Source organism: Canis lupus, chromosome 9, assembly GCF_011100685.1.
Source record: "Canis lupus familiaris isolate Mischka breed German Shepherd chromosome 9, alternate assembly UU_Cfam_GSD_1.0, whole genome shotgun sequence".
NCBI classification, from domain to species: domain Eukaryota; kingdom Metazoa; phylum Chordata; class Mammalia; order Carnivora; family Canidae; genus Canis; species Canis lupus.
Genome location: NC_049230.1, coordinates 56,693,509 through 56,718,596, shown reverse-complemented (window position 1 = coordinate 56,718,596; position 25,088 = coordinate 56,693,509). Strand labels below are relative to the sequence as shown.

Below are 25,088 nucleotides of genomic sequence, written 5' to 3'. Positions count from 1 at the left end.
AAACTTTACTAGACACCAAATAATTACAGGAAGGGGCAAACCTCCAACTCCGCCAATCCCCAGCGTTTTGAAGTGGATTTAAGATAAAGATCAAATAGGATGGGTGCTGGCCTCAGCATCACACCCAGCCCCCTTCCCAGCTAGAGACCCTCAGGGTGGAGACGGATGAACTTTTTTTTTTTGCTTTTGTGAATTTGTGTCCAATTCATATAAAATGTTTTTCTGAAAGTTATTCTTAGTGTCCTAATGGGACTTTTATGACTTCATATACAGTTCTTGGCTTTTTCTTTGTTCTGGCTCAGGTCCTTGGTAGGGGAAGCCCCTAGTTCTAGATGGGTTGCTGAAATAACCCAGCCCATCCATTTGGCAAGAAAGGCAAAGATGCTTCAGGAAAGTGGCTTTTAAAAAATAAATATAAATGGCACCTTGAGAGTCCCTCCCACCTGGTCAGTTTTGATGCACTAGGCTGAAACCCCTAATTCTGTTGCCTTCCAAAGCAACTTTCAGACCCAGGCTTCATAGCCAGGGCAATCAGAGAAGGCTGAGGCTGTCTGTGCTGGACATTGGGGCACCCCCCTGCCCCCAAGCCTCCTGCACCCAGCCCACAGCTGTCTGGATCTGAGTTTTGCCTGCCCTAAAGAAAAACAAATGGCTGAGCTCAGCATGTGTCTGAGGTCCTGATAGGGAGGGGAGGAGGCAGCTGTGATCTTCCCAAGTCCCAGGGACTCCTTTCATCCAATTATTTACCAAATATTTATAGAGGCCTACTATGTGCCAGGCACCGTGGTAAGCACTTATATTTCACCATCTCAACAATCCTGTGGGAGAGATGCTACTACTCTGCCCCCTTTACAGATGAGGAAGCTGAGGCACAGACAGAGGGCAGCACTTTCCAGAGTCCCACAGCCAGATCCTGAACTAGACCTTGGTGACTCCCCAAGACCTGCTCTTGACCACTCCAATGTACTGCCTGGCCAGTGGAAGACCTTAGCTGTGAGCCACCTGGCCATGGCACTGTCCTCTCCTGTCCTGAGGACAGACAGAAGGCTTTAGATCTGAGCCTGAGCTCTTAACCCGCCAGGGAGGAATTCCATGACTAATGTCCCACACTTTGCACTTGAAAAGTCATGGGCCTGTAGCCAGAGCCCCCACTAGCTGGTTGAGGTGGGACTGGGCTGCAGGAGGATAGAAGGACTCGGCCCGGGGCTGGGAAGTCCTCCACACTGCACACAAGCATGTACCAGCACAAGGCCTCAGAGCCACTACACTGTATCTCACCAACAAAACGCTGCCTAAAATCCTGTTCTCTGCCACGTCCTTCTCACTAGCCTTAGAAAACCCCGGATGGGAAAGTGAGAACCCACACTCAGCCCTGGGTCAGCAGGACCCCAGCTTGGGCCTCTCCTCAGTCATCCCTCTTTTTTTGACCTCCACATGGTTCAGGGGCTCTGTGAGCTCTCCACAGGCACAAGAAGACCACAGAAACCTTTCTCTGGGCTCTGGGAAGATGACCGGGTTACTTATCACACACACTCTTCTCTCTGCTGGCTGAGAAGAGGCCTGAGCCTTTGCTCCACATGTCCTGGGGTCAGGCCTGCTGTGGTCCTCAGAAGAGAGCATGGTCCCCACTGGCTCTGAAGGTGGGGGCATTCCACCTCTGATATTGCTGTCCTATTCCACTTCCAGAGCTCCTGGATTCCCAGATCCCAGCTGCCACCAGGGAATAGTGGGCCCCAAGCCCGGCCATGTGTTGGGGTGGCTCTGGTCCAATCTGCTTCCAGCAGATCTGAGGATTGTCAAGGCCAATGGTATGGGGGGGGGGGGGTGTCACTGGACAGGTCCGAGCGCTCACTCTGGCAACCCTGACAGCCCTGACTCTCCTGCAGGGTGGAACTGGGCATCTGTGCAGCCCCTCCTCCTCGCCTTCATGCTCCCCAGCACTCACTCCGCTGGGCATTGGCGGGTACTTCATCCCTGCCCAGGATCCTTGCTTCTAGCTGGGGTTGTAAATTGGGAGGGGACTTGGGTTCGGCTCTGGTCAGAAGCACAGATGGGGAGGATGGACAGGACTCCACTGTGGGGAGGGGGTGGTCATAGGGCCGCATTTGGAAGGCCAGTAGCAGAGGCAGGCGCAGGGAGTGCAGGGCCCCAGCAAGGGGGTATAGGGAAGGGCCCCCTGGAGATGAGGCATCAGCAGGATTGTGAGAGCTGTGACTCCCGCCTAGAGCTTCCCTCTCAGTTCTTGCTTCCTTCCCAGCAATTCCAAAGAGCCAGGCTGGGTCTTTCCTTAGGTGGAGAAAATCTGAAACTGTTTCTGCGGCTGAAGTCCAAGCCACAGAAAATCCCAGACAGGCGGGAGCAGCTGGGGGTGAGCCGCTGGGGGCGTCACAGGTCCGTGGATGCCCCGGGGGGTGTGGGCGGTCGCCAGATCCTGCTGGCTCTGTTGCACCGAGCAAGATGCCGCAAGCTGCCTACAGATGGCACCTGACGGGGCCTGGGCTCCCCATTCTACCGTCCAGCCGGCCACTTCTTCAGCAAGGGAAAGGGTTGGGAGGGCAGGAGCCGGGACTGTGCTTGAGAGAGACCTGGGTGTTCTGCGCATCTGTGTTTGGAGGAGCCAGACCGCGGACTCAGCTGGGAGAAAGAAGGACCCCGGAGCAGGGACAAAGGGCAAAGAAAAGGACTCACATGGCGATGGATCGGAGCGTGGAGGTGTGGCGAGGGGATGGACTGACACAGAGCAAGGGGGATGTGGAGCGGGATCCCAGGTTTGTGGGCTGAGCAGCCCCACTCCCAGACCAGAAAGAGCAGCCGCTGCCTGGGCCGGACATGTACCTAGAAGCCTCGGGGGGTGGCTCTGAGCACCTTCTGTGGCCCTCCAAGTGTGGGCCCTGGTGGGGTGGGCCGTGACTCCGGCAGGGGCGTGGGGGTGAGGCACCAAGATTGTATGTGCCCCAGGACAGACCAACCCAGGGCACCAGAGCAAGGCTGCTGGTACGTTCTCCTGCTCTGAGAACTTGCTTTTGGGTGGCCCTAGGAACGCGACCCCAACTCAGCTCTGGACATCAGACCCAGGGTCACAGAAGTCACAGAGGCCGGGCCACAGGGGCCCCCATTTGGCTGAAGGGGAGAAATGAGAGGAAGAGGCTGGTTGCAGGGAAGGCGGGGGAGACGGGAGGAGGATGGAACGCTGCATCCAGAGCGTGGGGTCCGGGATGAGTGCGCAGGGCCTGAGTTGGGAGCGGATTCCCAAGTGCGCTCTGAAGGTAAAAGCGAGGGTCTGGGCCTGGAACCGGGCCGGACCTCTGGCCCACAGGCAGCCGGTGCAGGAACGCAACGCTGCCAGCAGAGGGCAGAATGCGCCCGGTCGGTTCGCCAGTGCCGCGCCGGGCATCGCGCGCCCGAATTTTGCCTGCCCGGCTTCTCCCACAGCTCGCGCCCCGGGTCCCAGTTGCCCGAGGAAGGCAGCCCGGGCCCAGGCCCAGGCCCAACCTGGGGAGCTCAGGGCCTTCCAGGCTGCACAAGGACAAGGCACCAAGGGCGTATGAGAGAAGCCACATAGCCCCTCACCCCCCGTCCCGGAGACAGACACACAAAGACGTGGAGAAATACCCGGAGCAGCCACCAAAAGCCACGCGCAAACACACACATAACACCCCCCCCAAAAAAAAAACTCTAAAAGACACGCAAGCACACAGAGCCATTCAGAAACTCAGAGACACACTCAGACACACAAAGATGACACGAAGACACATAAACAGAAAAGTGCCCCAGACACAATACAGTGGCTGAGAGACACACAAAGCCGTCGGCACCCACGTACAACGACACCGACACCGGGACACACAGAAAGGCCTAGAAACGTACAGAGGATACAGGGGCGTGTTAGGACCCGCAGATGCACACGCACATGTGCACGGGAATCACACCCAGATACAGATTCGCACACTCCGAGCCCAGAAAGTCTCGGGCACACGGAAATACTGCATTTGCGCGCAGACACGCGTGCACAGGCACGCAGCCGATCCGAGGAGGGCGCATCGACGCGCACGCACACAGGCACCCACCGACACACACGCAGGTACCGGGATGGGGCGGGAGCCTTCGAAGCCTCCACAAAGCCTGGCCCCTCCGCGGGGCCCGGCGGCACAGGGGGCCACTTCTGATCGAGCCTCCGGCAGGCTCCAAATCCGATCCGCCCTCTCGCCTCCGGCGGGGTCAGGGGACCCGCCTCCCGCGCCCTCCGCCCCCGCCCCGCTCCGCGCCGCTGCTCCGTTCCGGGAGGGGTCGGGGCCGCCCCGCCGCGGCTCGAGGGGCCCCCCAGCGCCTGCACCGGCCCCCCTGTTCCTGGGCGAGCCGCGCCTCCGTGGACTCCCAGGAGCCGAAGACACAGCCAGCCTAGGCGCGGAGCACTGCGGCCCGACGCCGCGGCCTGCGCTGGGAGCGAGCGAGCGCGGGGGCCGGGCCGGGCCGGGTGGGTGCCAGGCCTTTCGCTCCCCAGCGCCAACGCCCACTTTGCCCGGTCTGACCAGGATGCTGCCCCGGCCAGGTGCCGCCTACGGACCCCTAGCCGGGCTCCTCGGCCACCAAAAGTAGCCTCTCCCGGCCGCCGATCCCGTTTCCATCGAGCAACCCAACACACATCGTCCAGGGCCTCGGGTTACCGACCCCAGGGCCACCCCCACCCCGCACCCGCACCCGCACCCCCGCCCTGCAACTGCAAATTCTCATCTACCGCCCCAACCCCTGACCAAGGACCCCCTTCTCGGACCTAATCGTCCTCTAACCTCTCCGCGCCTAACCTGGGCCTGACCCTCCTCGCCTGCCCAGCGGAGACATCTCCCGTCCTTGATCGCAGCGCTCTTCCAGGATCTTCGCCCACCCCTCCACCCCTCCACCCCTCCACCCGACCTCTGCCACGCCAGAATCCTTTCCCGACCCCTCACCCCAAATCCGGGGCCCAGCCCCTTCTCCCCGGGCCAGGACCCCGTTCGGCCATCCCCGGGCCAGCAGCCCTTCCCTCCCGACGGTCCCCGCCCCTCAACCCGAGCAGCCAGCCTGTCCGCGGACCAGAAGGGTCCCGGGAAGGGCGCCGCCGCCCAGGGGACGTCAACTCAGCCCGGAGCGACCTACCTCGGCCGACAGACGGGGTCCCCGGGCGGCCACTCCGGGCGGCGCCTTCCCCCGGCGAATCGGCTGCGCTCCCCGCCGTCCGCGCAGCCCGGCCTCGCTCGGGGCCACTCCTCTTAGCGCCGGAGCTTTACAAACACGCTAATAATAAAGACGGCGGGAAAGAGAAGAGGAAGGCTCAGTCCCCGACTCCCAGATCAGTTTTTCCAAGGGGTGGGGCAGAAGGATTGGATTCGAAGGCGACCCAAAGTTCTTGCAAGGGGCCAGCGGGCGCTCGATCTGGCCGGGGCGCGGGGCGCGGGGCGCGGGTCAGGCGCGGAGCGGGGCGCAGGCTGGGGGCGCGGGGAGCCCTCCCGCGGGGGGGGGCGGCGACCGCACTATTTGACGTGGAGCCGCCGGCTCATCCCGGCGCAGGGATACGAGGCGCACCAATGAGTTCAAATGTCAGGAAGTTTGAGGAGGGGTGAGGCGGCTCCCGGCCGGAGTATCCCTCCGCCGCCAGCCCCAGCTCTAAACCCGGCGGCTCCACGGGCGCACCATGGCACTGGAGTAGCGCGGGGAGCGCGCCTGGAGCCCCGCGGCCCGCTGCGCCCCGCCCGGGACCCCGCTGCGCCGCCCGCGCCCCCCCAGCCCGCGGGGCCGCCCCTGCACCCCCGCCCCCTCCCCCGCCCGCCGCCGCCGCCGCCGCCGCCGCCTCCTCCGCCTCCTCCCCGCGGCTCCGTCTGCCGCCGCCGCCGCCGCCGCAGCCCGGCTCCGGGGCTGACAAGCAGGTGACAGAGGAGCCGGCGCGCGTGGCTGCGAGTGCCCGGGAGAGCGCGGCGCGGACTGCAGCGCCCCGGCCCGCCCCACGACGCCGGGGCCCGGGGCCGGCGCGCCCGCGCTCCACGCTAGCCGGGGGCGGCCGGCGGCCCCTGCCGCAGCCCCAGCCCCAGCCCCAGCCCCAGCCCCAGCCCCAGCCCCAACCCCGCGGGGGCCGCGCCTCCCCGGCTCCTGGGCGGCGCGCGGGCGGGCGAGCACCCTGGCCGGCGGGGCCCGCGGCGCGCCCCGCGTCCCATGGATATAGCAACAGGTCCCGAGTCGCTGGAGAGGTGCTTCCCCCGTGGGCAGACGGACTGCGCCAAGATGCTGGACGGCATCAAGATGGAGGAGCACGCCCTGCGCCCCGGGCCCGCCACTCTGGGGGTGCTGCTGGGTGAGTGAGGCATCAGAACGCCCGAGTGGTCACGGGCAGGGGACAGGGGCACGCTCCCGAGATGGACGCGGGGGTCCGGACCAACGGAATAAGGAGACGGTTTGCAGGACATGGGGGTGCGGGGGACACAGAACAGACTCCTGCAGTGAGGCACCCCTAAACAGGCTTGGTGAGGAGGCAGAGGTTGGCAGGGACAGCTCCAGCGGCCACCCACCATCCTCCCTGGGCCTTGGTGCTAGAGCTGCCACTCCCGAGGGGGTAGGAGGCGGGCGGCAGGAGTGATGGAGGACTCAAGTGGTCACCTTAGCAAGCTTGGGAGTGCTGCCAGGTCACTTGGTGGGGGGAGCTTCTAAGAGAAAAATGTCCCCTGGGCCACCCCAACTACAGGTTTTGGGGAGATTGGGGACAGAAGTCCACGAACGCCACCGTGGGGCGTGTCAGCCAGCAAGCGCCCCAGCCTCACCTCGCCCGTCTTGGTCCCAGCCGGCTACTGCACGCCGAGCGGGCTCTCCTACGTAGTCACACCGAGCGCTGATCTCCGGAGAAAGGGAGAGTGCAGCGCCGGGCCAAGGCTCCAGACCTGTGGCCTCCCCACGCCCAGGCTCCCTGGCCCGAGCCCGGGTGCGGCGACCGGTGGAGCGCAGGCGGCGGATGGCGCTCCCGGGTTGCCCTCGCCTCTGGGGCCCGGGCTGCAGGAACGGAGCGGCCGGGACGCCGGGGCCAGGCTGGTCGGCGCTGACCGCTCCACTCTCGCCCTGTGCGCTGCAGGCTCCGACTGCCCGCATCCCGCCGTGTGCGAGGGCTGCCAGCGGCCCATCTCTGACCGCTTCCTGATGCGAGTCAACGAGTCCTCCTGGCACGAGGAGTGTTTGCAGTGCGCTGCGTGTCAGCAAGCCCTCACCACCAGCTGCTACTTCCGGGATCGGAAACTGTACTGCAAACAAGACTACCAACAGTAAGCGCCTCTCGTCCTCCTCCTTCCCTGCCGCCGCCCGGCACTCGAGCCCGGCCATCCCCACGGCCTGGCCAGGCCCGTGGCCGCCCAACTGCCGGCTCTGAGCGCCGCCGGGCCCATCAGCTCTGAGGGCTGTGCGGGCTGCGCGACTCTCGGCAGGGACGAACCATCCCCAGCCTGGCTGCCACTAGTGGGGTGGCCAGGAGCCTCTGGCGGTCTCTAGTTGCCATCTTTTGTCAGGAAACTTGCATTGGTTGGGGTACAGGAGAAGGCCCTCGGCCAACTAGGAGTTACCAGTTCCTCTGTCCAGGGACAGGGCCTGACCTCACTGAGGCCTAAATTGGGGACCAAGAATTGATTCCCAAATGAAAACTGTTTTAGGGAGCCAGGCTCTGGCGGTGTGCTTCCCCAAAGTAGGGTTTTATGGAGGTTTGGGGTTTCTGGAGCAAGGAAGTAGAGTTGGCTGGGGGGGTGCTGCACTACTTGAGCAGGTCAGGATGCCCCCCTCCTGCCATGCTCCCTGTCGTACTTTCAGTCCCCGCCAGAAAACAAGTGTCCATTCTCTGCAAACCGTTCCATGCGGGAATTTTGCGCTTGCAGTTTTTGCTGGCTGGAGGAGCTGTCTAGGAAGAGGACCTCAAGAGGTGGCAAACCACAATTTGGGGCTCCTGGGGGCAGGGGGTGAAGAACTGCCCAAGTCAGCCTTCCCTAGCAGGCCCTCTTTCTTGCATAGTGTTTGTGTTGGAGAGGGGTTAACTTGCTCTGCCCTGGCGTAGCCTAAGTAAGCCTCCGGGTTGAGTTCAGACACTATGGGTTGAGCCCTATCTGCTGACTTGTTTTTAGCTGAGACTATGCATTTGTCTGGCAAGGTGCTGGGACAGATGAGAGCAAACCCTCTGGGTTTTGTGCCTGGCAGTGTGATTGGGAGGGAGGCAGAGGAGCAATAGCAGGAGGAAGGGTGTGGGGACCCCAGGAAGGCATTGTGGAGACAAGTGGGTACATTCAAAAACTTTCGAGTGAGGCCCAAAAGACCCTTTTATATGGGACTTAGAATGAGTAGGTTCTCAGGCGGTTCGGGGCTCAGAGGGAGCTGTGTGTGCCCAAGTCTCCAGGAAAAGGTTGGGCTGCCAGTGCCTGGTGATGATTGCAGCCTACCTGTCCAGGCCCTGATGGGAAGTGGAGTAGCTGGGATGCCCCATCTCCATCTCTCTAGCTGCTTGGCTGAGGCCTAGAAATAGTGAGGCTGTAGGCTAGAGCCCTGGAGAGAGTATTACGTTCTATTCTGAAGGGTTCTGGCTGAGCCCCACAAAAGCACCAAATTTGGCTGTGCTCCCCCCTGGTCTGGAGGTCCGATAGGACCTGCTCTTTGCACCTTGCTCTTCGTGCCCACTGGGAACTCTGCGGGCAGGAATTGGAGTACATTTCAGAGTCAGTTCTTTTGTTGATCCCAGAGTCTTGCTGAAGCTTCTCCCTCTGTCTGGTTCACCCCAAATTAGGCACACTGCTGTTGGTAGGGTTTTGTGCTGTGCTCTGGACAGATATGATTCTAGGTCTAGGACAAAGTGTGGCCGCCAGTCAGTTCGGCCAAAGGCAGGCGTAGAGCAGCACAAATAAAATGGGGAAAGTAGTTTGGGGTAGATGTGGTTGGGGGCTCTGGTCTGGCCAAGGGGCAGGGCTCACCAACTTCCAGCCCACCCACGTCCTGCCCTCCTGCACCTCTGCCTGCCTGACCCTTAGATCAGCTCTGGCAGTGCCACTTCCAACTTAGCCACCGGCCTGGATGACTCAACATGTGGGGGCAGGAGGCCCAGGAAACTGGAAATGGGCCTCCAAGTCATTTGGAGATTGGCAGATTTTTGAAAAAAAAATTTTTTTTTTTTTTTACATATTGGAGGGACCCTTTCCAATATCTTGTACGTATCTGCCAGGTCTCTTCTCCTATCTCTCAGTCCTTTATGGAGCTTCTGTTTAAAACAAGGAGAGGATGCTCCCTGGTCCTTCGGAGCTCAGAACTGTAGTCACAAAATTTGAGCTGGGTATTTCCTTACAGCAGAGCGGCCAACCCCCTAATTTTACAAAACAATTAAACATTTGCGTTGGCTTTGTTGAAAGCATATTTGTTTAAAAGAAAGAAAAAAGAAAAGAAAAAAGGCGCCTGAGAGCTTGATGCTTCACTGCAGTTGGGATGTGTTTGCCCGTGAATTTTGGCGCTGGGCAAATCTCAGGTTCTGAGTTCTGGGTCGAGGTCCTGCAAGGCAGCAGCCTCCAGGCGGGCATTATTCACACCTCCGACGGTGCCCTCCTCCTCCCTCGCCCCCTCTTTCTTCCGATAAGGCCAATTAGGTATCTGCACTAGGCCGGCTGAGGGCTGAGGAGGGGTTGTTATCAAGACAATCCTATGGACAAATATCCCCGGTAGGTCTCGCCTCAGCGTTTCTCAGGGAGAGCCAGCGCTGTAAGACAGGCAGAGACTCACTGGGGAGGCGACGTTCTCTGCAAAATAAAAGTGTATTTCACAATTCTTTTTTCTTTGAGGATCGCAGATGCATATTTATTGCATCTGTGCATAAATGCTTTTCAGACAAGAATCCAGGCAAGTGGGCACAGAAACGTGCCTTCTTGATTTTATAGAGCTTTTGTGTCAATGGTATAGGGAAATTAACAACCTCCCCCCGCCCAAAGGAAAAAAAAAAAACTTGAAAAATGTATCCTTGCCCTATGAGGAGCTTGCCGGGCTTGGTCCTTAGAAAGAGGTTGCTTATTTTTATTAAGCGTCTCTTCTTTCGATTTGTTTTAAAGACCCGGGACACCCAGAAGCGCAACGTGATTTTACGCACCATGGGGGTGATTAATTGACGTTCGGGCACATTTAATAGTGTTTGGTAAAATCCAACCACACGTCCTGGACAGGAGAAGCAGAGCGCGGGCCTCGGGATTTGGGCATTTTCACGCGTAACTCGAAAAGTTTACTTTTTCTCCATACGTGTTTTTTGGGACTCCTTTAAAAAAAAAAAAAAATCATCCGATCGTTCTGCGCCCGAGGCCCTGGCCCCTTGACGGCCAGAGCTCCTTCTGGATCTGCAAACCTGGTTAGAAAGCGGGAGGAAACGGGGCCTCCAAATGCGAAATCACGAACACCTCTCTCTCCTTCCTCCACCGGAGAACATATGAAAAGAAAATTGACAACATAATTCCCCCCCCCCCCCCCCGCCCCGCGCCCCATTTTTTTTTTCTTGGTGGCTTGGCCAAATAGAATTATGTAAGTCTTTTTTCTTGCCGTCTGTCGCTCGTCTGGAAAGCGTTTCTATCCTGAGGAGGTGGCGAATTCCTGGAGGAGGCTCCGGAAGGGGGGAGGGTCGGTGGGAGAGTCCAAAAATCTGTCACAAAATGGAGTCTAATCGCTTGTAAGACAGCTCCCAGGCCTGGCAACCTGGGACCCGTTGGTGTGCAAGTGGGAGCCTGCGTGCCCCAAAGACGCGGCGCTCCTGCTCGGGCCGTGCTCCTGCCGCGGTGCCGTGAGCTGGCGGCGCCCTTGCACCAGCCGGGCCTGCCTGGGCGGCCTCGCCCCGCGGCAAGCAGAGCTGCAGAGCTCCGCTGAGCCCGTGAGGGTCCCCTGGGGCTCGTCTGCCCAGGTAGGATGCGCCCACTCGCAGAAGATGAGGGGGGAGCAGTGAGACTTTGATTGAGTTTCAGGAAAAAAAAAAAAAAAACTGATTCCTGGGGTGATTTTTTTTTTTTTTTTTTTTTGTAAATCTACCCCAGCTGGCTGAGGCTCCAGTGGCCCAACCTGGCTCTTCCCAGCACATTCCTTTCCTTCTTTCCTTGGAAGTGTTTACACCGGGAAAGGCCTTCCAGGGAGGCTCACCTCTCCTCTGAGCGCTCCGGCAGAATAGGGGTGTGGCACCGGGAGAGCAAAGCAGGCTCCAGCCTTTTCTGCCTGCTGTTTCTCCCAGCTTGGAGGGCCTCCCATAGGCCTTACTGCAGGGTGCCAGTTACCAGCAGCACCTTCTCTACCAGCGGGTATCCCAGCTGGCATGGCCCCCATCTGTCTAATCCAGAGCTGCACACATCCCTGCCCACAGCCTGAGCTAGAGGGTCTGTCCTGGAAATGGATTTGCTTGGGAGGAAAAGCCAGTGCTTTGCCTCATAGAAAGGCCTCCATAGTGCTCCCTCTGGGGATTTGAGGGCTGAAGGGCTCTCACTCTGCCAGGCCAAGTCTGAGGACCCTCTGGCTCCTGGGACGGCACCCTCCTTTTAACCCTGGTACATCGGCTGCAGGTAGAAGGGTAAGCAGAGGCCTTCCTGAGGCTGCAGTCATCTGCTGCTGAACGGAGGCATTATTCACAGCTGACTCCTGGCTCACCCTGTATTCCCCAGGCTCTGGGCTAGTGTAGCCTAATTTGTTTGTCGGATTTTTCTTGAGTCGGGGAAGAAGGCTGTGAGGATTTCCTCTGGAGTAGGTGATTGTCAACCCTCAGCTCCCTCCTACCCCATCCATTGGAACCAGACTTAGGACCACACAGTCCTGGCATCCACCTGAGCCTCTTCTGTAAAATGGGGACATATCCACCTAGGGGAAAGGATTCTAATAAGGATTTGAGATAACATGCCCCAGAGGACCTGGCATCTCGCCTAGCATGTTGTTAATACTCTGGAAATTATTGTTACCAATACCACCAGCAGTATGGCAAAGAATGCCTTATCTCCAAGGAGACACCAAATTGCCCATGGGTTCTGTGTCAGAGAAAGGTACAGCTGGCATGATAGGCTTGACATTAGCTTCTCTGTGCGGGGAAGATGAGGGGTACCCCTGAGAAAATCATTCCCTTTGCCTGAGTGAGGGCACTGTGAGGGCCATGCCTCCTTTAATGAGGAGAAAAACTCTAGGCTCTGAGACAGAGCTGGGTGTACCTCCCAGCCCCACCATTCAGCAGCCATGTGATCTTAGCCAACTGACTACCTGTTTCAGAGCCCCAGATTCTCCATCAGCAAATTAGGGGTGATGATAAAATTTCCCAGGATGGTTGTGAGGATTACACAGGGTACCTGGTGGGGCCTTAATAAATGATCCACAGTCCATGGGATCCAGTATCCTCCTCATTACCTTCAGCTGTGAGAGGCAGAAAAAACCTTCTGATTATATAGGTAAGAATAAATGCCAACTATGCATTATTAGGAAGGGCAGGTAGCAGGATGGGCCTGGTGTTCTGGCCTATTTCTCCTCGGGCTGAGAGAGGGAGTGGAATTGATCCACAGCAAATATCTTAACAACTGGGGAGCAATTGGGATCTTCGGGTTCTGAGAATAGCTTGAAAAAGCTTACTCAATAATATAATTTCTTATTTAGAAAACCCTTTGGGCTTACTGTTTTTGTGACTCAAATGACAAGGGGAAAAAGGCTCAACCCAACACCTATGAGGATGAGTGAGAATCCATTAGGAAAGGGCTGTGGCGGGGGTGGGGGGGGTCGTGTAGAGAGCGAAGGATCTGTATGTTTCTCTAAAAGATAAGGTTGAAAAGGTGGAGAAACACCAGCTCAAGTGGTCAGAAAGATCCTTCAGCCCACAGAGGTTTGTTCTGTCCACGATGGGCTGGCTGTGCTCCCCCAAGGAATTTCCTCTGTCCTGTGGCTATGAGGTTTTTAAAACAGAAAAGGGGAAACAAAAAATCCCAGTCCTACTTTGGCATTAGTTAGGCTGAGAAATGGAGGATACGTTCAATGACATGAGTTATAACTTCCAATTTGTTGGACACCACAATCAGGCCTCAGCTTCAAGGGAGGGAGGAAGAAAGGGATGGTCCACTCATCCACGGAGGAGCTCATATGAGCTGTCAGTCAGCTGGGGCAGGAGGACCCAGGGCCCTTGGCTTTGTGGCTGACCCAGCCCTCTCCAACTCCCAGATTCTGTGCTGATGGCAGCAGAGAGCAAAACCAAAATTATATATATTTATTGCTACTGCAGTCAGAAGTGGGGAGGTGGTGGTAGTGAAGGGAGGGTAAGGCTGAAAACCAGATTTGAAAAAGTTGATTCACGAAAGCAGAGGAAGCAAAGTGGCAGACGTTTGCCATTTCATCGACCGGCTGGTGTTCTCCATTCATGTCATAAATGTCTCCTGTCATTTGAAGCCAAAAGCAACATGATTTGGTTCCCCGGTGGCCTATAGGGTTTTTCTCTTTTTTTGCAGTAAATGTTTATTTGTTAATAATATACTTTAAACAGCCTAGCTTTGACCTCAAGTCTCCCGAAGCATCCATCTTCTCTCAGAAAAATCTTTCAAAGTTTGTGTAATTTTGGGGGGAAGGTGTAACTGACAGGGCAGTGAAGGGTCTGTGTTTGCTTTAACTACCGCTGTGTTGTGGAGTGGTGGGGTATAAGGGGCCACTGTGCTCAGAATGGCAACTTTCTTGGGTTTCAGGCCTGGCTGACAGCACTTCCTCGCTGCCCTTTACCTTTGCTTCGCCTGATCAGAACAAATAAATTTCTGCGTGGGCCCTTCCTTTGTTATTCCCGGGGCAATATTGTATCCATTTCTGTTCAGCTGCTTGACTGGCAGCCACTGGACCTGCCCTGTGGACCCTGGGGCCCCGAAGGGGGGTTGGGGGAGTAGAGGGGTCCCAGGGATATGTGAGTACATTGGGTGGGGTGGGGAGGGGGCTTTGTCTCCGTCCAGAGCCTGGCTCAGACTGGCCTGGACCAAGTGTGCTGGCTGATTGCAGAGCACCTGGCTTGCCCAGCACTTGGTGAACTGCAATCGTGCAGGGGGGTGGGGGGGGGAGAGTGTTGCTGAAGGAAAAACCTAGTTCCTGGAGTTTGGTTCCAGAAGAAACAAAGATGTTTGCTTCCTGGCCCCTGCTTAAGAGGTTTCCCTGGGAACTGTTAGGTGGTTGCCAGCCGGAGAGGGTTCTGAGGGCTGCCCGGAGCAACAGAGGTGCCCACCGGGGCTGGCAGAAATGAGACCACAGAGCTGCCGGCTAGATGCAAAAAGCTGAGTTAGAATGCTGGAACACAGGACCGCCAGGGGCTCCTCCATTCCCCAGGTGCCTCTGTGGGGTGCTGCAACAGCAGTGACAGGAGAGGAGGTCCAGCAGCCCTGGGTCAGGACAAGCTGGGTGTGACTGCTGTCCTCCCCTTCTCCCACCTCATGCCCTGCTTTCCACCGGGACTCAGTGACTGTTGTCATGTGATTCCTGAATTGCCATAGTTACAGGTCTGGGGGGCGGGTGTGGGCTCCCGCCCAGGCTCAAAGCTGCCCGAGCCTGTGGAGATGGAGAGGACCAAGGTGCTCGGGAAGCCACCTCCTAGGAAGGAACGAACGAACGGAGGGCCTCCTGGGCGGGGCACATTTTCTCCAAGGAAAGAATAAAATTCCAAGTACAGAGCTGAGATGGAGAATGTCCCTGGCCAAGCTTTAGGGGCCTTTAGGGAAAGGCACATAGCTCCTCTTGAGCCTTAGTTTCCTCCTCTGAACTGGGGGTACTAGTTACAGTTTCCCAGGATAAAGTGGATCAATCTCTGAGGATAAAGTGAAACAGACCCAAAGGTGCCTGCCTCCAATGAGCATTCAGTCCATGTATGCTTCCTGCCTGCCTGCCTGGGAAGTGAGCTGGAGACGCCCTGCCTGGCAGGAATGCATTGTCTGCCTTTCATACAGAGCGTGGAGCCTCCTAAACAGGCCTCCTGAAGTGGCCTAGCCCACCCTCCTGCCCCTTGCCCAGGTCTGGAGCCTGTGTTTTGAATTTTTCCCTTGAAAGGGGAATAAGGCAGGTCCCTCGGTTCTTGGAGGCAGGCAGGCAGGCAGGCAGCAGCCTGTGAGTGGCCCCCCATTATTACTGAGGGACAGAGGTCCTGCTTTTTTATCCAGCCTACTCTTGAGCATGGCCAGGGTAGATTAGATAGGAACTCAAAGGAACAGAGTCCTATTGACCTAGAGGGGCAGGTCACAGTAGTACATCTAGAAAGAAAAGGAATGACATTTCTGGAGTACTGCGATGTCTACTGGCCTTTATTGCTTTGGGTCCCTGTATAGGTGAGAAAACTGAGGTGGAGGAAGTTAGGTAACTTCTCTCAGGCCCAGTTACTATGTAGCAGATTTTTCCCAGGTGGGTCTAACTCCCAAAGCTGATGGGATCCCTAAGTCCTGGAGTTCTGTTCCTCCCAAAGCCCCAGAGTCTGCTCTGGGCAGTTGTGATTCTCCTTAGAGCGCCCAGACTGAAAGGTGAGTGGGGGGGGGGGGGGGCTACTGCCTCAGGGTTGGGAGGGGTGAGGGTGGAGGTCACTGCTGTCTTCGCACCAGAATGTCGGTGTAGGGCCAGCCCTTGCCAGAGAAGGAAAAAGGTTAGAATAACTGCCTTCCCCCTGGCAGTGAGCTTCCTTCACTGCTCGAAGCCCGCGTGCGCGCGGGGCGGCTCTCAGAGGTCTCCACCCGTGCCCTCCAGGCCCACCTCTCGGATGGTCCCTGCTCCTCATTCTTCCTTCCCCCGAGTGGAGCAGCGCGGTGCACAGGCTCCTCGGCTGCGCCACGGGCGCCGGCAGTGGTTGATGAATTTCGGTGTCACCAGGGGTTTAGCCCGGATTTGGGAACCGCGCGCTCTAATACGCGCACACGGTCCTGCCCTTTCTAAAGCGCAGCCCTTTCACCCAGCGGCTGATTTATGAAGGAATCCGATCCCGGGACGGGCCGTGCTGGAGCCGGGAACCGGGGGCCCCGCCGCAACCTTCGGACTCCTTCGTGTTTCGGGGGCCCCTTGGCGGCTCCGGGTGCTCTCTTAGGCTGGACTCAGGGCACCCTGCTGGGTCGGGTCTCCCACGACCCAGGAGGAGCGAGTCCTCTTAGAGTCAATCAAACCTGCCCGAGGGGAGAGAAGCGGGTGGAGAGAGTTCACATTTTCTTTTGGAATGGAGCAAAGACTTCGCCCTCCACAAACCCTCCCACCGACCCCCTAGGGCAGGCCCAAAAGCAGCAGGTTCGGGAGGTTTGTTTATCGAGAGCACAGAAAATTGAAAAAAGAACCTAAGACCTTTCTTCCGCCTGAGAAATGTGCAAAGTCCCTGGGCTCCGTCCGAGAGGAGGCAAGGCGACCCGAACGCAGGGTCCCCGAAGCAGACGCTAGGGCCGACCCCGGCCCCCTCCCTCCTGTGCCCTTGCCGGAGCGCGGCGGGAGGGCAGATTTTTTTCAGATTTGGTTTGTAGGGGGGAAATGTGGTTGTATCAATCCACAAATATTTACTCTTAACAGACTTGTATCTGTGGAGATTTCGAACAAAGACAGTTTAGGGGGATTACAAAAACCCTAAACCCCGTTTTTCTCTCGGACTTGGTGCTTTAAATGCCAATTACAGGCGAGCCATATCCAACAGCAACGGGAGGAGGCGGGCAGGGTCGGGAGGGATTGGGGGGCGAGTCCAGCCATTAAATGTAACTTTTCATTATGGAAAGGATTTCACCGGTTTTATCTTCTAATAAGATTATGTCACGAACACAAGTACCTAGGATGGTGCTGAGTGACAGGGCTCTGTCGTTTAATCAGAGACTGTGCCGCTCTGACCGCGGGGCCCTTTGTCCGTCGGACTGAACGACGGAAACTTGCCGTCCTAATCCCCTTATTCATGTCAAGCAGAGAAAAGAAGCGGAGCACCTTACAACCGTGTCCCCTCCACCCCTTCCGAGGGCGGCGGGAGGAGGGGAGCTCCGGCCCTGTCACCCCCCCCCTCCCCGGGGCGACTTTCGTTTCCGAGGGCGCTTGGGTCTCCTGAGCCCGCCAAGCGTTGCAGCGGGGATGGGGGAAGGGGTTGCTTTTCGGGAGCCTCAATTGTCAGCTTCTGGAAAATGGGGGCAACGGCGTCACAGCCAGAGGATGCCAGTTGGGAGAGGGAGTGGACTTTTTGCCTCCACCGACTGAAAGCACCGGCCGCTCTGTCCCCTCTTCCCAGGAAAGGTGGCGCTGGGGGGTGCACACCCACCATCCCCATGAAAGCGGGATTGACCAGAAGGGAGAGGCCGAATGGAGATGCCAGGCTGGGGTCCTGCGCGGGGCAGATTTCGTTGGATCCCTGGGACTGATGTGGCGACGCTCGTACTCCTGCGAGTCTCCGGGCTTGACCATTCCCGGCTGCTCGCGCAGCCCCTTTCTTCTGAGGGCGAATTCCTTTGTTCGACCCCCGCGGAAACCCGCTTCTCCGCCGGGCCCTGGCGCCTTTATTCTCGCCACCGCTGCTTCCACGCCCCGGTCCCACCGAGCGAGCGCAGCTCCGACCGGCGGCCGCCCGGGCCCCTTCCCCCGGCCGCGTAGACCCAGCTGGGTCTGCCGACCGGCCCCTCGACGTGGCCGCCGCCTGCCCCAGCCCGGGCTGCTTTCTCCGACAACTGGAACTGCATCGCGCACAGCGGGCACCGCCGGCGCGGACTTTAGCCACCGGCGTCCACCTCCCAGCCCAGTCGGAAGCGGCGGGCGTCGGAGAAACGGCTGGGCGCGGTTCCGGGTCGCTGCACCGGCTGAAAAAACCAAAAGCAAAACCAACACCCAGCAAATGAAACCTGCGCGCCCCCAGGCCTCCACTCGGCACCTCTCCCGAGGACCCAGGCCGGCTACCTCCTGGCCAGTTTCTAGGGTCTCACTCCCAAGGCCTCAGAGTCAGTGGAGTGGGAGAGGAGACTTTGGAGGAATTTGTCTCTAGTGTACCCCGCTCTTTAGCCTCCTTTTAAAGCTCTGTCTGTGCTCTGGGGCAGCCTCCCAGGGATCCCAGTGCGTCCTGGGAGCTCTCTGGAGATGCCTGACTGCTCAGTCTCCTCCCTCCCGAGCCCAGGCTCCAGTGCGGGGAGGATGGGGCTGAGAGCTGGGTGTCACCTCGTAAAAGCGACAGGCAAAGGCTGTTTTATGGGGAGGGAGAAGGGGCAGGAAGTGATGCTTCCATCTCTGGCCCCACAGGGATGGAGAGCCACGATGGGCAGGGGACTATCTGGGCAGGGGACCAGGGGGACAGGGCAGGGTCAGAGACAGTTGGGTCCGTGACCATTAACCTCGGGAAGGACCAGCAGACCTGGGAGCTGGGAGCTCACCTCCCGCGGGTTCCCTCCCAGAGCCTCTCTGCAATCCCCAGCTCAGCCAACAGCTCCGGCCCTTCCTCCCAAGCTGGGGCGGGGGAGAGACTTTCTCCCTCGAAACACTTGATACCAACTTTGGTTTTTTGGCAAGAAAAATAAGCCTTGTTTGGAAAGGGGAGGGGGGTGCCCGAGTGAACGAGGGAAGGAGTGAGCCGGCGGCAGAGCAAACTTTGCGGATTAGGTTTCAGCGCCTCCGCCCCACCCCCAGCCCCGCGGCAGTGATTTGTGTGCGGGGGTCTGTGACCCTACGAGGCATCAAACGGCCCGCGGGAACCGGCCGAGTTCAGAGGGACAGTGGGCAGAGGGGCGGCCTAAGACAACGCAGATGGTTCATATCAGCCCGGCTTGGCCAAGCCCTGGGCCCACCAGCCTGGGCTGCTCAGCAGGGAAGAGGTCTGGGGTATTCCGGGGAGACCAGTGCCTGAGCGGTAAGAGGGGGCCAGAAATGCGTGGGTCAATGCCCAGTCCATCCCAGCTGAAAGGAGACAGGGGGCTGGTGACAGAGTTCTTCCCCAAAGTGGTCCTGACCACATCCAGATTAGGAGAAGCCTGACCCTCCTTGTCTCCCCAGAGGAGCCTCCGGTCCAGAAGGGAGACCCTCCAGCCTGTGCCAAGTGGCCAGAGTTTACCCCACCCCTGCCCTGGAGGAAGCCGAGGCTCATCCAGGTCACGGTACCCCTCCCCCAGGGACCCTCTAGTGGCCCTTTTCTTCTCAGGGAGGTACCCTGCCCTCAGCCTGCCTGCTGTGATGGGTTTGGAGGCCCTCACCTCCTTCTGACATACATTCATGTATTCGTTCATTTGTTGATTCGTTCATTCATTCATTCATTCATTCATTCATTCATTCATTCATTCTACCACAGTCGTAGAATGTCCTTCCCCTTTCTGTCCACTTGAGCCCTTCTACCTGGCCTGGGCTAACTGTGAGGAACTCCTTCTTTCTCGCTCCTAACCACCCCCCCCCCACCCCCGCCCAAAGCTAAGAAGTAGACTCATTCATACCTTAATCCAGAGCTTTGCTTTGGGGGCAGTGGGTCCTGCTTGGTTGGGCTGGCAGGTGCTCTTGCCTCAGAGATTGCTGACCCGTCTCCCCAGAGCTGGAGTTTGGCTGATTGTCAACAACAACAGGCCCAGGCTTCCTTGCCCTATTTCCAGGGCCTGGCTTTCTCTGCGGCCTCCAAGAACCCTCTTCAGTGACCACAGAGGGTGTGCCAGAGTGATACCCACCACCCAGGCCTTGGGGTGCTTTAACAGGTCCCAGCTGAAGAGCTTTTCAGGCTCCCTGTAGAAATAGGAAAACTGAGGCCCAGGTGTGGCTAGTTAGTATTTGCCCTAAAACTCACTCAGTTGTAGCAGAATGGAGACAGGAACTCCAGTCTACCCACTGCCAAGTTAGGGGTCTGTGTGGCAACTACACAATTCTTTCTAGAACCCGCTCCCAGACTCTGGCTTTAGCACTGGCTTACTCTTTTCTCCTGAGGCTGAGGTCACTGGGAGGAGAAGGTCCTTCAATCCTGGTTCCTGAGGAGGGTAACAGGCAGGTCTCCATGATGGAATGAGTTTGAGAACTTTCCAGATAGCATGGAACCATGCACAATTTGGCAATTTTATCTTCTAAATTGAGACATTGAAGGACAAGAACCAGGTGACCATATCGCACCTTCCTTTGTCCTTCTAGTATCTGACTCCCCAGACACCGTGGGCTTGGCCCTTCCTCTGTACAGTGGGTCACGGGGAGGCCAGGGCCACAGAGGGCCAAGGGACTGCCGGAACCTCTCCGGGTTCCGTCTCCCAGGGTCCCTGCCTCAGGGGAGCAGCCGGCTGGGTCATCTGTACACGGAAGACACATCTGTACTCCACATGTTGGCGGCCAAGCAGAGGACACGTGGTTTGGGATGTGTTATCTTAATCATATTTATTAGCCAATCCTGAAATTAAAAAAAAAAAAAGTTTGGTATTCACATTGGGAAAAGATCCCCAAATCTACACGGCGACAGATCGGCAGAGGCCGCCGGCAACAGCCAGGTTTCTTTCAGCTGGGATCAGGATGCAACTTTGGAAGTTCTTTGGGTTGTTCTAGTGCGATGGAATCTCTGTGCTGTGAAACAACACTTACTGCTTTCATTTTCCCAAGCAGAGATCTGAAGCAAAATTAATTACCCCGCCTTGACTGATAGTTGTTCTGTTGGAGTATGGTTCTAATCCTTATTAACATTCTCTAAAGTCAGGCATGAAATATGACTTTTACACCACACTCTTTGGCATATGTTTTTCTTTTCCAGGATATTTTTCAGACTATCTCCAAGCCTCACTGCTGTTCATTATTTTTGCCATAGGTCTAAAGTTGCCAGCCCCAAAACCAGTCCCGCACAGAGAGCACAGCCAAGGGGGTGGGAGTGGGAGCGACATCTCTGCTCACGATGCAAATTGCTTCTGATTATTGAGCTTTGAATGTTTTCCTCCATCATGTTTTTATTAAAAACTCCAGCATATTTACGCTTGATGGTGTCTTCAGTTAAGTTAAAAAAAAAAAAGTAGGGGGTTCCCCTTTCTATAGCAGTATGTAAAGAAAATAGTTGTTATGACCACAGAATTATCGTCCAAAGCTGGTTCTAGTAAAGCTGGCCCTGCTTTGACAAGCCCAGCAGGCTGGGAGCTTTTTTCTGAGTGTTCCAGCTGCTGGGGAAACAGACCAGAGAGCAAGCCCACAGAAACCTCCGTTCTGCAGGGTACTCGCCGCCTTGCAGGAGCTAACACTTCCCAAGTTTCTGAGCTGCAGAAGCCTACCACCGCCCTCCCCCCGCCCCCAAGGCTGCAGGGGGCTTGCTGATGGGCAGGCCCCGCCCAGGGAGCACACAACAGCAGCAGCCACAATAAGAATCATAGCGGTTGCTTGAGTGCTCATGGTTTGTCCAGGCACTGCTCTAAGCATTTCACAGTTTTTAAAGATTCTGTGACGGTGTTGTGATCATTTACAGATGAGAGATGAGATGACTGAAGCACTGAGAGGCTGAGTAACTTGCCCAAGGTCACACAGCTAGTGAGCAGAACTGGGATTGGAGCCCAGGCATTACGTCCAGAGAAAACTTTCAGCGATCCTTTGGGAGGGCAGAATCTGGCCCCTGGATGGTTTGGCGTCCTGTGGTGGCCAGGCACCAGAGCTCAATGCTATTTGTTGAATGAATGCCTCATAATTAATGGCCAGTGCTTATTATACACTACCTCTGGATTTGATGGGAATTAGCTCATTGAGTCTTCTCACTGCCCTGGGGCAGGAGTTCTTATTATCATTTCCCATTCTGCAATATTGGAGCTTGACCTGAGAGGTGCCATGATTTCCCCAAGGTCACACAGCTTAAGGAAGCAATGATAAGCTACCATCTACTGGTCACACATCATGTCTAAGCTCAGGGCTAAGCCCTTGGCACCCCAGACCTCAGTGAGAGTGCCTAAAAGAATCATTGTTTACCCAGGTTTCCAGGTGATAGGACTGGGGCTCAGAGGGGTAAGGCCATACACCCAGGATCACACAGCCAGTGGGGAGCTGCACCAGCATGCCGCTATCATCTGCGGATAGTGAAGATTTGTCCTCGTGACCACTTCTCAGCCTGGAGGGTGGATGGGAGTGAGGGTTTTGAGGGGAGCACCTGGACTGTGCACCTTCTGGGTGGGTCTCACTCGGGCTGAATGATGATCCTGGCAGGACGTGGACATATTTTGGCATTGAGGAGTTGGGTGTGTCTGTGGCTACTTGGCATGAGGCATCCCGCTCCTAGCTCTGTTTTACAGATGGGGGGGAAACCAAAGCACAGAGAACTTAAATGACTTGCCCTGGGTCACACAACCAGGGAACAGCTGATGGGAATCACACTCAGGTGTTACTGCTTCGGGCTATTGTTTCTCAGAAGACTGAGTCATCATCTTTATCGTCCGCATTGTCAGCATCATGCATGACCATCCCTGAGTGCCTCCTGAGTGCTTTGCAAATATGCAGAGTGACAGCAGGGAAGTTCAGAGAGACAAGGCGATTTTCCCAGGATCACATTGCAAGGTAGAGCTGCTGGTGTGTGTCCTGCTCTGAAGAGGGCACAGGGAAACAGGCCCAACCCACGGATGGGAGTTCACCAGCCCTCACAGGGCCACCTTTACCCCTGCCCTGCGGGTACAGCAGCTCAGGGCAGGCACTGTCTGCCCTTTGAAGGGGACAGCCCTGAGTATGTCACTTTGAACTGCAAAGGGGCCTGTGGTGAGGGCTTGGCCCCCTCCCACAGGCCCCCGCCTGCCTACCCCTCCAGGTCTGGTTCCAGTCGGCAGGCCTGGAGCCGGAGGGGCGGGCAGGGCAGCGGCACCCCTGTGGGATGTCAGCCTGATAAGTGAGCAGCGGCAGAGCCCTGAAGGAGGACGGAGCTGGCCGCCCACTGGCCCGGCCATCCCACGTGGCAAGAGTTCAAGCCAGTCACCGGAGTGCCAGCCTCCCACAGACATGCCCTTGTGGCTGCGGAGAAACATCTCCCTGAATGTCAAAGATTTAAATTAAAATAACAGTAATGATAGTAATAACTGAGAACTCGTAAAAGGAAACATCTTGCCCTGGAGCACAGGGAGTATCATGGAACCGAGCATGTGCTCCACTTGGTGAGTGCTCATGGCACGAGGTAATGAGGTCTGTTAGGTAAGAGACTGGTACATCTGGGCAGCTGGGGAGCTTTTAGTTGCTCAACCAGGGTTCTGGCTGAGTGGGGCTAGGATGGGGTAGCCCCTGGGTGAAGTGAGTGGGGTGAAGGGACACAGTTAAGCAGAAATCAGGCCAGCTCAGTCCCCACGCTTGGGTATGTTGACCTCTTCTATTTTGTGACCCTAGAACTTATTCTTTGCGGGACCAGAAACTTAGTTCTTAGCCAGGCAGACAGAGAAAAGATGCCTCCAGTGCTTTGGAAACTCGGGGTCCAGAGTTTGATCTAGCTTTGCCACTGACTGGCTGTGTGGCCTTGGATTGGATGCTTTACCTCTCTGTGCTGCAGTTCTCTCACAGTCTGCTGAGGACCAACACCTGCCTCAGAGCAACGATGAGATTTAAAAGAGAAAGTAGAGGCAGTGTCTTCAGATTAGGTGTGTGGTTCTTGCTAATATTGTTCCTGATGCTCCCATTATCCTTTTGTGGGCCTGAGCAGGTGTCTGGCTTTGGTTGTATGTGCCAGGCAGTATCTTTGCTAGGGTTCCCTGTGTGCACCATGCCTTGGCTAGAACAGGGCATGATACCTAATAGGTGCTCCATTTATATTGAAAGAAAAATATGGAGAAGTGCTCAGGAGCTCAACTGTCATGGCTGGACACTAGGCCCCTTTCTAACTGGGCAACCCTTAGCAAGTTCCTCAACCTCTCTGAGCCTCTGCTCCCACATGGAGATACTCCAAGAACCTGGTTGCGAGGGTTGTCCTGAGGATTGGACGAAACAGTGGGTGTCAGGAACCATACTGGTCCTTGTGAACTGTTTTTGTTAGTGGGAAGGGCTGTGGGCAGGGGTCTGGTTAATAACACGTGATAGCAAGAGTCTATGCTGGGTTACCTGAGGCAGGTGCCTGTGAGATGGGAGGCAGGAACTGAGAGGATCTGGGGAGGGCAGTCCAGGTAGGGGCATAGGAAGCTGGAATATTAGGGGTTAAACTGGTGGGCTGGGACAGTGAGTCGGCTGGAGAGGCTGCCTAGGGGCTGCTGGGATGCAGGGCTAGAGAGGCGGGGCAGGGGCCAGTAGCTATGCAACAGGGGTTTGGCTTTTATCCTGTGGGCAGAAGGGAGCCATTGAAGATTATTGTACAGGTGGGTGACAGGATGGGAGAGGCACTTTATGGAGCTGATATTGGCAGCACATGCGTGAGATTGGGGACTGAAGACTGGCATGGGGGCGCTGCTGCCTCATCGGAGGTGAGGGCTGTAGAGTGGCTGGAGAAGGAATGGGTTCAGGCAAAGTTAGGAGGCAGTTCCGAGGGTTGAGGGGTGGGGATGGGGGGCAGAGAGACCTGGGGCGTGGAGCTGGTATGACTGGAAGCCCCAGGTCCTGGGTGGCCTGGCTAAGGCCTTGGGGTCCTGAGCTCTCTGGGCTTGTCCCAGCAAGGGTGACCCACTTGTCTGGATTGTTGACAGGCCAGGTTTCATGGGCAAGTGACCTATGCTGGCCCACAGGACCTCATACTCAGAAGGGGCCTGTGCTGGGTTTAATGCGCTGCTGTTGCCCTCTTGAAATTCTTTTTTTTTTTTTTTTTAAGATTTTATTTATTTATGAGAGACAGAGAGAGAGGCAGAGACACAGGCAGAGGGAAAAGCAAGCTCCATTCAGGGAGCCTGATGTGGGACTCAATCCCCAGACTCCAGGATCACACCCTAGGCTGAAGGCAGGCACTAAACCACTGAGCCACCCAGGGATCCCCCCTCTTGAAATTCTTAATACAATATGAACAAGTACCCTGCGTTTTCATTTTGTCCTGGGCCCTTCAAATCATGTAGCCAGCCCCAGACCCCGAGTCTCTAAAATGGAGGGAGGCCAAGGTGTCTGAAGCTGGAACCAGGCCTGCTGGGATTAAGGAGACCTCCTCACTCTACCATTGACCTGAGGCTTGTCCTCAAATGGCTTCTCCCTCTTGGCTCTCAGCTTGGCCTTCCAGGCCTTCCTTAGGCCCTGTGCCCTTATCCTCTGCTCAGCCAGCAGCTCAC

At 56.9% G+C, this 25,088-nt stretch overlaps 1 protein-coding gene across 2 annotated transcripts in view; it reads left to right on the top strand.

Annotated features, from left to right (window-relative positions):
* The first annotated feature begins 6,178 nt into the window (after window positions 1–6,178).
* Window positions 6,179–25,088, top strand: part of LMX1B (LIM homeobox transcription factor 1 beta) — an 83,207-nt gene continuing 64,297 nt past the window's right edge. The window contains exons 1-2 of one of the 2 annotated variants that reach the window (XM_038549331.1): window positions 6,179–6,322; window positions 7,091–7,277. In XM_038549331.1, coding sequence (XP_038405259.1) covers window positions 6,184–6,322; window positions 7,091–7,277 — 326 coding nt within the window. In that variant the 5' untranslated portion in view covers window positions 6,179–6,183. The remainder of the gene's footprint in view (window positions 6,323–7,090; window positions 7,278–25,088) is intronic. The other variant, XM_038549332.1, reaches the window with a different exon arrangement.